The following is a 13603-nucleotide window of genomic DNA, read 5'->3' as shown; positions in this document are numbered from 1 at the left end:
ATAACACCTTATCGTCGAGATTCAGAAAGATCATACTCTGTGCCTTCTTCAAGATTTCCAGTTGCTTTGCGCTTGGTTTCTCGTCGAACTAGAGAGCGTCGTCCAATCCTTGATTCTTGAGGAGAGTCTACATCTTTGACTTTCCATAATCCAAGATCATTTCTTCCATTGAACTTCTCGGCCTCCATCGCCATCCTTCGATTCCCATAGACGGCGCCAATTATAAGTTTTGGATTGACGATCAAGAACACAACGAAAACGAAAACAAACGATTTTCGTGGTTCGACGTAAGTCTACATCCACGGAAGAACGAGCATACAATCTTATTTCCGATTCAGTGAATATACAGATTACACAAAAGAAAACCAAAAAGGAATACACGAGGAATTAGAGCATGAAATCAGCAAACTCGAGCTTATTCTTCGCAGCAATTGAAAACAGTTTTAGCTTAATCAAATTCGCGTGAACTCTCTATCTCTTTCCCCTTTCTTCAGCCCTTATTTTGAATAACAGAAAATCAGCTGGAGCCTCAAAATCTATGATCCAGATGCATCTTTATTATTCCATAAATCCCAGCCGTCAATTGAGTCAGCCAGCTCAACCAATTTCTAGTATCCGTTGGAGCTAAAACGCGCTCAATAAACGCGACTACACAGTTCGTTTCACTTTGAGGCCACAAAGCTCAACACCACATGTTCCAATCCCCATCCATCATCAAACAAAATTGTGTGCCACTCATTTGAGAAATCGTAACAGGTCATATGGCAAGTGTGGAAGCTGCAATTCCATGCCTCCGATTCCAGCAGCGACACCCCTACTTCAGGCGACCCACGGCGGCGCGGCTTCCCTTCTGCCGGAAAAGTGGGCTTGTTGTTCGTTCCCAGCAACAAGTGGAATCTAAAGCATTTACAGATGAAGAAAATGAACTTATTAATGCCTTGATCGGCATCCAAGGCCGCGGCCGCTCCCTCTCCTCCTCCCAACTTAAAGTAGTACTACTATAATCTCCTTCAAACATCCTATCGAAATTCAACTGTCGTTAATTTCATCTTAAACATATAAATGATGCAGGAAGTTGAAACGGCAGTGCAGAAATTGGAAGATCAAAAGGGCATTCCTGATCCAGTGAGTCGCATTTCACAACACTTTGTTCCTTTATTACTTTGATTTCGTGTAATTAGTGAATTTAACAGACAGGCTCGAGCTTAATTGAAGGGCGTTGGCAATTAATGTTCACAACAAGACCATCAACAGCTTCTCCCATTCAGGTCACATTTAGTTTTTGATACTGTAATCAAATTCAAACTATACTATGATCTGAATCGTTAGAAAATGTCAACAGATACAAAACAACCCCAACAAAAAATGTCAACATCAAAATCTTTAAATTTAACAATGTGTTGAGAAGTTTGGAGTTAGTATAATATGTAGAATTTGTATTTTATCACTACCCTTGATACAAATTTGTCTTTTTTCTTTTTCTTTCAACTAAATGCTACCATTCGTGATTTGCAGAGAACATTTGTGGGGGTTGATTCCTTCACTGTGTTTCAGGAGATATATCTTCGAACTGATGATCCACGTGTCTCCAATATTGTAAATTTTTCTGATTCTGTTGGAGAGTTGAAAGTAGAGGTATATCTAATTCAATCATATGTTTAATCCCGGCTTGAATTTTACTGATACAATTTGGCTAGCTAATCCAACTACATCATTTAGTATACATTGTTAGTACATTACATAGTTACTTGACAATGACGACTCTTATCGTTAGGCAGTAGCCTCGGCCAAAGATGGGAAACGGGTGCTCTTTCAGTTTGACAGAGCTGCCTTTTCCTTGAAATTTCTTCCCTTCAAAGTCCCTTATCCCGTACCTTTTAGACTTCTTGGAGACGAAGCTAAGGGCTGGTTGGATACCACTTATTTGTCCCAATCAGGAAATATTCGTATATCCCGCGGGAATAAGGTAAAACTAGCCATGAATTCTCCATATTTATCTGTCATCTATAGTTTTTTCAGAACCTGTCCTCTGCTCGGGATTAAGGACTATCAGTTCCAATGCTGTAGTGCAGGGAACAACATTCGTGCTGCAGAAAGAAACCGAACATAGACAGAAATTGCTATTAGCCATTTCAAAGGGACGACAAGTCAGAGAGGTATGGTTACTCCTTTTTCACATTCAATCTATAATGACTTACGCCAAACTTTCCAAATGCAGGCTATTGATCAGTTTGTCGCTGCAAATCAAACTACAACTAAAGGTGAATTTGAACTTCTTGAAGGCGAGTGGCTAATGATATGGAGTTCACAGGTAGTTTGCATATAACATGTTTTCATTTTAGTAACTTTGAAATAAATATGCTTATCCTTGAAGATACTCATGTAACATGTAGGCTAACTTGCACCTAAAAACACAAATTTTCAATTCTTCTTATTTTTCACATGGTTGTTAATTGCCTCCCAAATTAATGTTGGGGTGGTTAAACAACCATGTACTAAATGATGATATTAATTTGTCATTTTAGCCAGTCACGGTGGCATTAACTCGCTGAAAATTGACAACCGTGTAAAAAATTTTAACACTTGATAGTTCGTGTATTTGGAGGAAAAATTATTAACTCATGTGCAAAAGTAGAAAGTTCGCGCGTTTAAGCGCAAAATATTATCCACAACTTAGCTTTCGTCGTCTGTTCATTAGTTTTCACCCGTTTTATTTTAGCTAACAAATTTTCACCAATGTTTATTGCAGGAAGTAACGGAGAGTTGGATAGAGAATGCTTCAAAAGGTTTGATGGGCAAGCAGGTGCCTTCTATGATCTCAAAATGTTCATGCTTTCATTCTTCACGGGAATTGTGTGCCGTTTGAACTACTTCCTGAGTGATACGATGCATATGTAGATCGTCAAGCCAAATGGTCAGATGAAATTTCTGGTTGATATTGTGTTTGGGCTCAGATTTTCAATGACAGGAAAATATGTGTAAGCTTCTTTGTGGACTCTCTTATCGTTTAGCTTAGTATAAATCCGAAGCTGACTTCAATTGATGCTTAACTTTGTGGCTGGTCAAAGGAAATCGGGCTCCAACACGTATGATGTTGTGATGGATGATGCAGCAATAGTGGCTGGTCCGTATGGGATACCGGCAGAACTGGAAACCAAGTACACGCTTCAACTTCTGTAAGAAACCTCACTCTAGTTATTTATTTATTTCTTTGTATTTAATGAACAAATAATTTTAAAGATGGGTGGACTCGAATCTGTAACTCTTGGCTATTGAATTTGTGTTGGTAAAATTGATGTTATGTTGAGCCTTGCAGATATGGTGATGAAAAGATGAGAATTAGTCGCGGCTACGGAGACATAGTTTTTGTGCACATTCGCGTTCAAAACTGAGTTGTGCAAAAAAAAAGTGTCGTGCGCTCGGTCTTCCTTCAAGGCACCGGAATTCTGCTAGCTACAAGTCACCTGATTACTGCACATATTTTAGGTGTGTACATGAAATAATACATCGTTATCACCAAGTGCTTGTATATTCATTTCTGGAAAAACTGAACCATCACAAACAATTTAGGCCTTATGTTCCCTGGGATGTAATCAATTGAGAACTACATCTAATGTACAAACTAAAATATGGATCACTAGATTTCAAGATTTGATGTCAACGGATGAATATGATTAGAGAAAGTTGAATTTAATCTTGTTCAACACTAAGGTTAAATTCGTTGTCATCTGATTACTATCCTATAGACAAAATGGTAAGTTCTAATCTGACTTCTAAAATCAAACATACATCGACCCGTCTAAGAGTTCTATGTTAAACCCCAAAGAATTCTTAAACATCTTCTCCACGTTTTCACCCATAAACTAAGTTATAAAGTGACATTTGCAAATGGAGAAGATTAATCATAATATGTACACATACTACCATTCAAGCATAAACGCATTGTAAAAAAGAATCAGAGAGTGAAATCAAACCATAAATATCACGCATAATTTACATCGTACACAAATTAGGTGCAATATGAGTAACTTAGCTAATACCCAACCCGTATGTGAATTCGGGTACCCTAATACCCGATGCGGGTACCCGAACCCAACTAATCGGGTACCCATAAACCCGGAATTTTATTAAATTTGAAATTTATTCTTTTATATAAATTAAATTGTGATGATAATAGAAATTATTAAAATAACACAATACTTACTATTTATTGACTATAATTCTACTCCTATATTAAAATAGACATTAGACAAATAGACACTACTTAATTTTAAAATAAATTTTTTTTTGGTATAAATTGAAACATAAAAGAGATTAATTTTTTAAGACATTAAAACATGTAAATAAAATGGAGAAAGCATAACTAATTAACTATATATTTTCAAAAATAACAAGTAAGAACATAAATAATGCAACATGAACCGAACATGAATGTAAAGAAGTATTAAAGTCGAGATAATAGAATAATGAAATGTCAAAGCAACCAAACATAATCCAAATAGTAAACTAAGAACTTTATAACCCAAAATATATATCACAAATAAATAATTAATCGGGTTTAATCAGGTATTAGTCGGGTACCCAAAACCCAAAGAATTCTAACATTAACTACCTAAACCCGCACCCGAACCCATAATTTCGGGTACCCAAAACCCGTCGCCGGGTCGGGAATACCCGAAACCTGTAGATTAAATTTTCAGGCCTAATAGTAATTAAAATCTCAAATATAGCAAAAATTGTAAAACCCGTACTTTCATTTAGCACCTTTTAAATACTTAAATTTTTAGCCTTATACACATATATACTTGTCTTGTTTTCATCACACTTCACAATTCTTTGATTTTTTGTCCCTTTCTTTCATATCCTTTTTTTTTCTTCTATATACACTTCTAATTAATCCTTCTTCTACTCATTATATTCATTTTGCATTTTAGTTTGTCAATCAACCAGTTTTCTTTCTTTTTCTTTCTTTTCACAGCCTTATTCTCCGACTCTTTTCAACAATATTTTTCCATTTTACCCAAAAGTGTAGGATATCATATTCTCAATATTTAGCTTCCAAATAAAAGTCTTAAAAACTCAAATTGGCTGGTTAAGAAATTTTATGAGAATATATAAGTGGCTATACCTATATATATAAAAGTGGCTATAAAAGTTGTCCAACTGCATCTTCTAAGATCACTAAGGAGGCGTTCGGTTGGTTATATTAATTGTGTCTCGCCGACTTACTAATTTGATGCTCGGTTGCTGCAATCCAAATTAATCTGAGCCCACAAGGCCCGTGTCAAGCCCATCTCAATGGTGCCATTTTAAGTGTTTATGGCAGACAACTTATCGCACCACTAACCCTCCGATTAATTTAATCTCACCCCTCTCTTCTCTCTCTTAATTGCTGTATCAATTACAACATTAACCGACTAGTCACATCTCAATGGTGGCATCTTGATAAAGCCCATCTTGAGCTATCCCATACTACAATCTCAAGACTATTTATCTAACCAACCGAACGAGGCCTAAGTAGATTAAGACGGGCTAGAAACAATTACTCCCTCCGTCTGCCACTAGGAGTCCCGGTCACTTTTGCGCACTCGTTTTATAAAAATGATAATAAATAATTAAAATGGAGAAATGGTGGTAAGAGAGAGAATAATATTAAGAAGACTTTTCAAAACATTATTCTCTCTCTTACTTTACCATTTCTCCACTTTAACTATTTATTATTATTTTTATAAAATGAGTGTGCAAAAGTGACCGAAACTCCTAATGGCGGACGGGGGGAGTAACATAACTACAGATAAATCACACAAAATAAATTTAAAGCTCAAACCCCACAAGATTTCGACATGATTCAAAATGGACAAGCAATTCACTAATTATACAAATATAACAAATCTATTGTCATTGGGCATAAAGATTTTAAATATGAAACATGTTAACATCATTGCCAACTCATCTACAACCTAACTTAACAAAATTCTCCTTATGTTATCTATAGTATATGCTCAACAAGATTTTCTCCCCATGTATATTAAAAACGTAAGAGAAAGTGAAAAATAAAAAAAGTAAATAGTTCAAAATAAATAAAAATAAAAAAGAAAGAAGAGCAAAAAAATATTCATAACGCAAGAGAGAAGAAAAAGATGAAAAAAAAAAACTATAAGTAGTCATAACTCATAATTTATTCGTTTGAAATCAGTTTGTTAATTTTTATTTTGTTACAATCTTTTCTAACAAAAAATGAGAAAGAATTTAAATAAAATACATATAATATGCAAAAGTTTGTAATTGGATTTGAATTAAATAGTTCAACATATTTGAAGGGAGGAAGAGGGCGGCAGAGTATTATGGCCTGCAGATAGCAAAGAATTAAGAATATTTTATTCTCTTGGAAGAATCTTTTGAGTGTACAATGTTGTGTTTGAAATCTTCTTAGCTTCTCACATTTGTCACTACAAAGCCTTCAACTTGTTGCATATGCTCACATTCATGCTAATAACGGCGACCATTCTTCATCTGTCATTGTTTCTTTCTTTTTTTAATTATTATTATACTTCCTCCCCTTTGTTTAATTAATACTAGTATTATATGGAGTATTATTCAATGGCTTTTATATGTTCCACCTTTGTTTCAGCCACTCTTGTCTTGTTCTCATCTGGTTTTCAATGTTACTATTTCCAAATTTCTACCTTGATCATCACTTCTTCTAGTAGTCTTGGTTGTCTCAAAACAGAGCCGGTTGACTTTCATGACCAACAAACTAATTGAAGGTACTTGTATGATTGTTTGTGTCTCAATTTTGAGACTAATCATGCTGAATACAGAGTTTCAAATTCTGTGATTTTTGTGAATAACAAATTCCATTCTCATCACCCCATTAACTAACAGTAAAAGGTTGAATGATAAGCTTCTTTGTACCAATTATTTCTATTTATCTATGTATTATGTATCATTAGATACAATCATTTAGGGAGTTCACTTTTGAGAATTAACCTAGATAGATAACAATAGTATTATTGGAGCTTTAGGATGTCCCAAGGCCATTGATAATTTCTACTATTTGAGCTAATTCTATTTGATTCATGATAGTATTGGAGTAATCATGGTGATGATGGTAAAATTACTTAATAATCATGTTTCTTTGTTAAAACAGGCAAGTGTGAGGTCAAAAGATAGAAGTAAAATGGCAATGTCACTGGAGGACCTTCTGGCTGAGGAAGGCTTTAAGAGGAGAAAGGACAAAATGAAGGGCAGAGCTTCCTTTGCTTCCGAGCGAGGAAGTGGTCCTCGCTACATGGAACAGGAAAGGCGTGCATCCGGTCCTCTGCTGGCTGTGAGAAGAACTGAGAGGACGAGATCTGATGTACCTCGTACCGATTCCAACGCTGAATTTTCAACAAGTGGCAGCTTCTCAGTGAGGAAGCCAAGGGACAATCTTATCAGGAAAGGGAAAATGGGCAGTGAACCTGATAAAGCTATTGTTGTGAATGATGGAAGAAGAAGCCATGGAGATTTACTGGATGCAAAGAGGTTTAGCATTGCTTCTTCCTCAGAGATAACTGAGGTGATTCAAAGTGATGAGGTGGTTGAGGAGGGAATGGAGAGGCTTCATAAAGATATGCACTCGAATAAAGTTCATGGCCGCGTCAAACATGAAGGGAATCATTCAGCTCCTTTGGATGATATAGTGATGGAGAATCAGAAAGATAGGAACAACTCCTTTAAACATACTTATCCTCATGCTGAAGGAAGATCAAACAAAGTTGTTGAAAGTGGAAGCAAATTCGATGAAAGTAGAAGCATGAGACAGAACAAGATTGATGAGGCTCAAGCTGCGCCTGCTCTTGATGAAGCTGCTGTTAAAGCAATCATTTCAATCATCAGTGGGCACGCGAAGCGGTTTCTTGAGGATGAGGATTTCAGGACATCCCTTCGTCATAATACTTTTGCTTCCCTAAACTTGATTGGAGCCGATGAAAGCCTGAGCACTGAGAGCAAAGTCGTAGGAAATCTCGAAGAGGCTATCGAGACCATTGAAAGAAGTGCAGAGGAGGAGAGTGCAAACTTGAAGGTATTGAAAAGGGCTTCACTGCAGCTTAGTGTAATCACGGGACTAAATTCGAGTGATCTGAAGGATGGATTCACGTATGGAGTTCCGAATCTAAGGTTCTCGGCTTGTGCTCATCTTTATCTCAGTGTAATATATGTGCTGCAGAAGAAGGACAAGGTTGCAGCAAAACATCTTCTTCAAGTATTCTGCGACTCGCCATTCCAGGCGCGAACAATGCTGCTGCCTGATTTGTGGGGGCATCTATTTCTTCCTCATCTCTTACATTTGAAGGTCTGGTACGAGAAGGAAACTCACACGGTGGTAGACTCCCCGAGTTTTATGAATCTGAAGCTGCTTGACAAAGCTTATAACGAAAGTCTGGATTCAGGAACGTGTCGATTTGCAATGTACTATAAAGATTGGATTATAAATGGGGAGAAAGAACCTTCCGTCCCTGTCGTTGGAATTCCTTCTTTCTCTGTTCACTCGATGCTAAGGGGAGGCTTGCTAGGCCATACAAGTAGTCCTGCTAGTCACGTCTCGCCTCAGCCAATGGTCAGTAAAGAACTGTATGATGAAGTGTTTAAGCATGCAGATAAGCCGGGAGTTGAATCAGATTTCGACGAAGAAGAAAAGTTTGACAGAAGCTCCAATGGTCCTGCTCCACAAGACAGACAACTAATCTTGTGCACTCATGACTCAATTGTACAAGCAGATAAAGGAGTCGACCCTGTTCGGGAATCTCCCCCCGTAAGTGATCAAAACAAACACCTATTATCAGCTCAATATCTTGATTTTATATATCGTTCCGCTTGCAGGAAAATGAACGAGTGATCATGCAGATAAAAGAACCGGAGCTTTCAATACAAGGTTGCTGATAAAAAACTTTTTTATTGATTCCAATTTGCATTATTTCCCCTGAAACTTTTATTTACTAATGATAGTAATGCAGAATTGCAGGAAAACTATGAGTCCTGCATCGGAAAACATGTTCGGTGTAGCATCCCTAAGGATTTCGTATGCCCCTTGACAGGGCTTCTTTTCAGAAATCCAGTGACTCTCGAGACTGGTGAAACTTTCGAGCAAGAAGTTATAGCAGACTGGTTTAGTACTCAAGGGTGCTTCATGTGTCCAGTTACCAGAAAAACTTTGCAATATCAGGCTGTGCCACCTACGAATTTCATTCTGAAGCGTATTATCGATAAATGGAAGACAGATTATATCGAACATATCTTGGCTCTACTCTCACAAGTAACATCAGGTGATGGTGGAGGTGTAGAAGTAAATGATACTAACATGATTATTTCCATCTTAGGGAAACTTCTCCCGGTTTTCAGCGAGGAGCAGAGGACAGTACATGCTAGACGAGTTTTATCGTTGGGTGGCCTGCGGTTGCTCTTAACAAGATTTCAGTCTTCCAGTGCTGAGGAGAAGACATTTATCTCAGAACTCCTGTGCTGTTGCGTTGAAGCTGATGCGAACTGTAGGAATAGGATTGCTCGAGACATAAATCAGTCGAACTTGCTAGAAATGCTTCACAGTGAACAGCTGGTATCTAGAAAAAATGCAGTGTTGCTTCTGGCTGAACTAGTTTGTTTTAACAGGTACTCGTTCGCTTCTTTCGCAACCATAGTTACTAAATGCATCTTCACTATCTTTGATCATTGAATATCAGAAGGACCAGAGCCAAACGCTTTTTGGAACGCCTCGGTGATGAGGAGTTACGAAATGCAATAGGCCATTTAAACATGTATCTTCAGGCTTGCCCTCTGGAAGAGACACCGTTAGTCGCTGTTCTGATTCTGCATATTGATCTTCTGGTAGGTGTTGTAAGTGATAGGTATTCAAACTATGTTCTTGTAGAAATATAGTAACTACACGGCCTTGCCTCGGACTTGCAGTCAGGAAGATGTGCCAGCAACACGTATAGACAGAATGCGGTTGATGCCCTCACCACGGCCCTTGTAAGCAGCTTAACCGACAATGAAAAAGTCCAAAACAAGTGTTGCAGAGCTCTCCTTATCCTCGGAGGCTTCTTCTCCTCATCTGGGAAACTTATGACCGAGGATTGGATTCTAAAACTAGCCGGTTTTCCCAATGGTCCAGATTTGGATGATGCTGACGATTGTACAACAGTTACAACGGTATGCCATCTTTATATGTTCAATCTAATGTGTAGTCTGAATTTTTCAGCATAGTTTGTTATGATACACTAACAAAGCCAAAGTTTTTGAAGGCTTTTGCGTCCGAATATGAGGAAGAAGAAGCTGCGAGGGAGAGATGGCTAACGAGTTTGTCAGCTTCACTGCTCGGGGATGGGAAGAAGTCATTCTTGGATGCTATTTCCAAGTGCCTGAGGTTAGGGAAGCCAGACTTGGTGCGGGTGTGTCTGACAACAGTGGCTTGGTTGAGCTTCTCACTCGCCTCATTGCACGACACGAGACATCAACTTTACGCCTTCTCTGCTCTAATATCGCCACTCAGGCAGTACCTCGAGCATGGGGTGCTAGTGGAGCAAAGGGCTCTCGCTGCGCTTTCTCTGCTCAACTTCAGTACAATTCCAGGTCAGTTGTTTTCTTGCTGATATCAGCCTTTTCGCAATGAGCAAAATTTTAATATGCTTTCCAATAGCCCCCGCGAGGCGTATACCATACAAGCACACATGAAAACATATGGAAAGAGTCAAGAGACAAAAAAACAAAACTATCTATTTCGACTTAACTGTGCGTTTTGCTTTCCAGAATGCCGGATATTGCTGATTAAGATTGGCGATGAGATCGGTCCTTCGTTAGACGAGCTAGCAGAGGTAACATGGACAGCTATGGAGCTGAATACAATCATATCTGGCCAAAGGAGGTAGAAGCTATCCCTGGAAAGAAACACCATTGTCTTTCTTTCATGTGAATTTTCAGTAGTTGTCCTTTTCTTTTAGCATCTTCAGTTGCAGATTAAGATTCATGTTGACTTGCAATTGAAAATTCAGCCTTCTTACATCATGATTATTTAAAATATCTTGAATCTAAGAAACTTTCAATGATCACCAATCCAATATTATCTATATTAGCCAATACAACATAATAGTTCACTTTTTAATCAATCCATGTTTTATAGTAACATATATAGAGTAGCAAACTAATTGCACAAATTACAAAATAAGGATAACAATACTAACTGCTTTCGATCCAAACTGATATAGAGTAACATATTACGTCTTACTTTTAGTATCGGAAAAAATTTATAATATCACTAATTCGTTATGTACAAACCAAAAAGTAGAGTTGTTTACTTATTATTCTAAATTAAATCTTAAAGAGATGAGAGCTGTGACAAGTGAAAATGAAAGAGATGAATGAAGAGAAAAAAATAGGAGTGAGAGATAGGCGAGGTGGGAGGAAAATAGGATGAAGAATATGCTGAATTTATTTTTATTTTTTTAATTAATTAAATTAAATGACATTATTGTAATTGTCAAAAAGTTTTATAATTTGGGCCAAATCGACGTTAATGTATCACCGAAATTTCTATGTTAATAATGTGTCAAGAAGCAAAAATGACATTGTGTTAATAACTCTTTGAAAATAATTCAAGTCGATCTCACACTTTAAAAAAAGTGGAACTATTCACAATTAACCATTTTCTTAATTTGGACAAAAATCAGCGCTAATGTATCAACTGAAAATATCTACATGAACAGAAAAACGAGAGCATAAAACAATGTTCTGGTAATCCAAAAAAAAAAGATATTCATTGTTAAAATACCTTTTTTAATTGATAACTCATTCTCTTGCTTTATTTTCTCCTTTGTACAAAGATAGTAAGACGTTAATTTAATTTGGATGATAAAAAAAATTATACTCCCTCCGTCCCACTTTAGGAGTCCCGGTTTACCATTTTTGGGTGTCCCACTTTAGGATTCTGGTTGGAATATTCCATAAATGGTATTAGGCCTCACATTCCACTAATCTTTTTCCACTCACATTTCATTATAAAACTAATATAAAAAAGTAGGATCCACATTCCACTATCTTTTTTCATCAACTTTCCTTTACATTTCTTAATACTCGTGCCGAACTCAACCGGGACTCCTAAAGTGGGACGGAGGGAGTATTTGTTTATATAAATAAATGAGAAAAACAAAAATTCATAATTTAATAGCTATTCTATTTTACAATCTAATGGAATAAACAAGTTGCTAAGTGGATTTAATTAGATACTCCGTCCGTTTCATAGCAGTGGCGCCATTTTTCCATTTTGTTAAGTTGCATAGTAGTGAAGTGATTTCATGTTTTAGTAGAGGTGAACACATTTATTTTGACTTACTTTAGTCTCTCTTATTTTATATTCTCTTCATATCTCTAGAATTTTTATTTCCTACTTTATTCTTTCTTTAATTAACTCAGTTAACAACATATTTATTTTCACTTACTTTAGTCTCTCTTATTTTATATTCTCTTCATCTCTCTAAAATTTTTATTTCCTACTTTATTCTTTTTTTAATTAGCTCAGTTAACACTGTCACCGCATAAGCGGAGGGAGTTAGAGTGTCCACTACACAGGAGCCGCGGCCGGGCCACGGGAGAGCCGCGAGCCGCGGCTCCCTATAGTGAGAGGGGTGGGCAGCCGCGGCGGAGGGTGGACGTGGGCGCGGCCACGTTCGTGGCCTGGCCGCGGCGCTTGGGCGCGAGCCGCGGCCCTCCTATAGTGCCGGCCACGAGCCGCGGCTCCCCTTTTCCGATTTTTTTTTTTTTTTAATTTCTTCTATAAATATACCCATTTTTCCCCAATTTTTTACACCATTCCAATCTCCACTCTTTTCATTTTATCACCAATTATACTTTTGAAAAATGAGTTCCGGCGATGAGTTCCAACAATTGGTGGATATGGAGTTCGATGAACTCGTTCAAGAGGTGCAACGGGAAGCAGAAGAGGAGGAGGCGGCGGCGGCGGCGGCGGCGGCGTTCGTTCGCCCGTTCTATCATCGGCGGACCATCTGGCATGACCATGTCGGGGCACACCAGCGGTTGGTAGAAGACTACTTTGGCGATAACCCCCGTTACCCAGCAGAGATTTTCCGTCGCCGCTTCAGAATGTCGCAACGGCTATTCATCCATATAGCGAATACATTGGCGCAGCAGTACAGGTGCTTCACATTGCGCAATGATGCTACCGGCCGACCCGGGTTGTCGACATATCAGAAGTGTACCGCTGCAATTAGGCAGCTTGCCTATGCCGGACCCGCTGATATGTTCGACGAATACCTACTGATTGGGTGAAACAACAGCTGGGACGGCCAGCTGAGGCAGTTTTGTAATTGTATCCAGACCATCTTCGGTCCGGAGTATCTACGGAAGCTAAATGCCGATGAGTGCCAAAGATTGATAGATATGCACGGGCGAGTGCATAATTTTCCGGGGATGATGGGCAACATCGATTGCATGCACTGGGAGTGGAGGAACTGCCCGGTTGCTTGGAAGGGGCAGTTCACATCTGGATTCAAAGGAAGACACCCAACAATGATACTGGAAGCTGTTGCTGACTACCGACTGTGAATCTGGC

At 38.1% G+C, this 13603-nt stretch overlaps 3 protein-coding genes across 5 annotated transcripts; all 3 read left to right on the top strand.

The window, feature by feature from the left end:
- The first annotated feature begins 680 nt into the window (after positions 1–680).
- On the top strand, positions 681–3694 carry LOC125210462 (probable plastid-lipid-associated protein 12, chloroplastic). The gene is made up of 11 exons (XM_048110017.1): positions 681–989; positions 1072–1125; positions 1194–1268; positions 1516–1635; positions 1775–1966; positions 2073–2156; positions 2219–2311; positions 2750–2803; positions 2899–2978; positions 3069–3176; positions 3317–3694. Exons 1-11 carry the CDS (start codon positions 762–764, stop codon positions 3390–3392), a joined length of 1164 nt encoding a protein of 387 aa, XP_047965974.1. The 5' UTR covers positions 681–761; the 3' UTR covers positions 3393–3694.
- A 2934-nt stretch (positions 3695–6628) lies between these two features.
- Positions 6629–11087, top strand: LOC125216119 (putative E3 ubiquitin-protein ligase LIN-1). Of its 3 annotated transcripts, none has more exons than XM_048117764.1 (8): positions 6629–6767; positions 7151–8797; positions 8866–8917; positions 9000–9651; positions 9723–9867; positions 9949–10191; positions 10284–10611; positions 10789–11087. In XM_048117764.1, the coding sequence occupies exons 2-8, from the start codon at positions 7181–7183 to the stop codon at positions 10905–10907; spliced, it is 3156 nt and encodes a 1051-aa protein (XP_047973721.1). In that variant the 5' UTR covers positions 6629–6767; positions 7151–7180; the 3' UTR covers positions 10908–11087. The 3 variants fall into 3 exon arrangements, with proteins under 3 accessions (XP_047973721.1, XP_047973712.1, XP_047973704.1); XM_048117755.1 differs by having other exon boundaries at positions 10275–10611; XM_048117747.1 differs by having other exon boundaries at positions 10269–10611.
- Positions 11088–12891: 1804 nt separating this feature from the next.
- LOC125197017 lies at positions 12892–13596 on the top strand. The gene is made up of 2 exons (XM_048095711.1): positions 12892–13187; positions 13329–13596. The coding sequence occupies exons 1-2, from the start codon at positions 12892–12894 to the stop codon at positions 13594–13596; spliced, it is 564 nt and encodes a 187-aa protein (XP_047951668.1).
- Positions 13597–13603: the final 7 nt, after the last annotated feature.

The sequence above is a fragment of the Salvia hispanica genome, chromosome 1, assembly GCF_023119035.1.
Source record: "Salvia hispanica cultivar TCC Black 2014 chromosome 1, UniMelb_Shisp_WGS_1.0, whole genome shotgun sequence".
NCBI lineage: Eukaryota > Viridiplantae > Streptophyta > Magnoliopsida > Lamiales > Lamiaceae > Salvia > Salvia hispanica.
The sequence above is the reverse complement of the archived record's forward strand: the minus strand, read 5'-3'. Positions and strand labels throughout refer to the sequence as shown.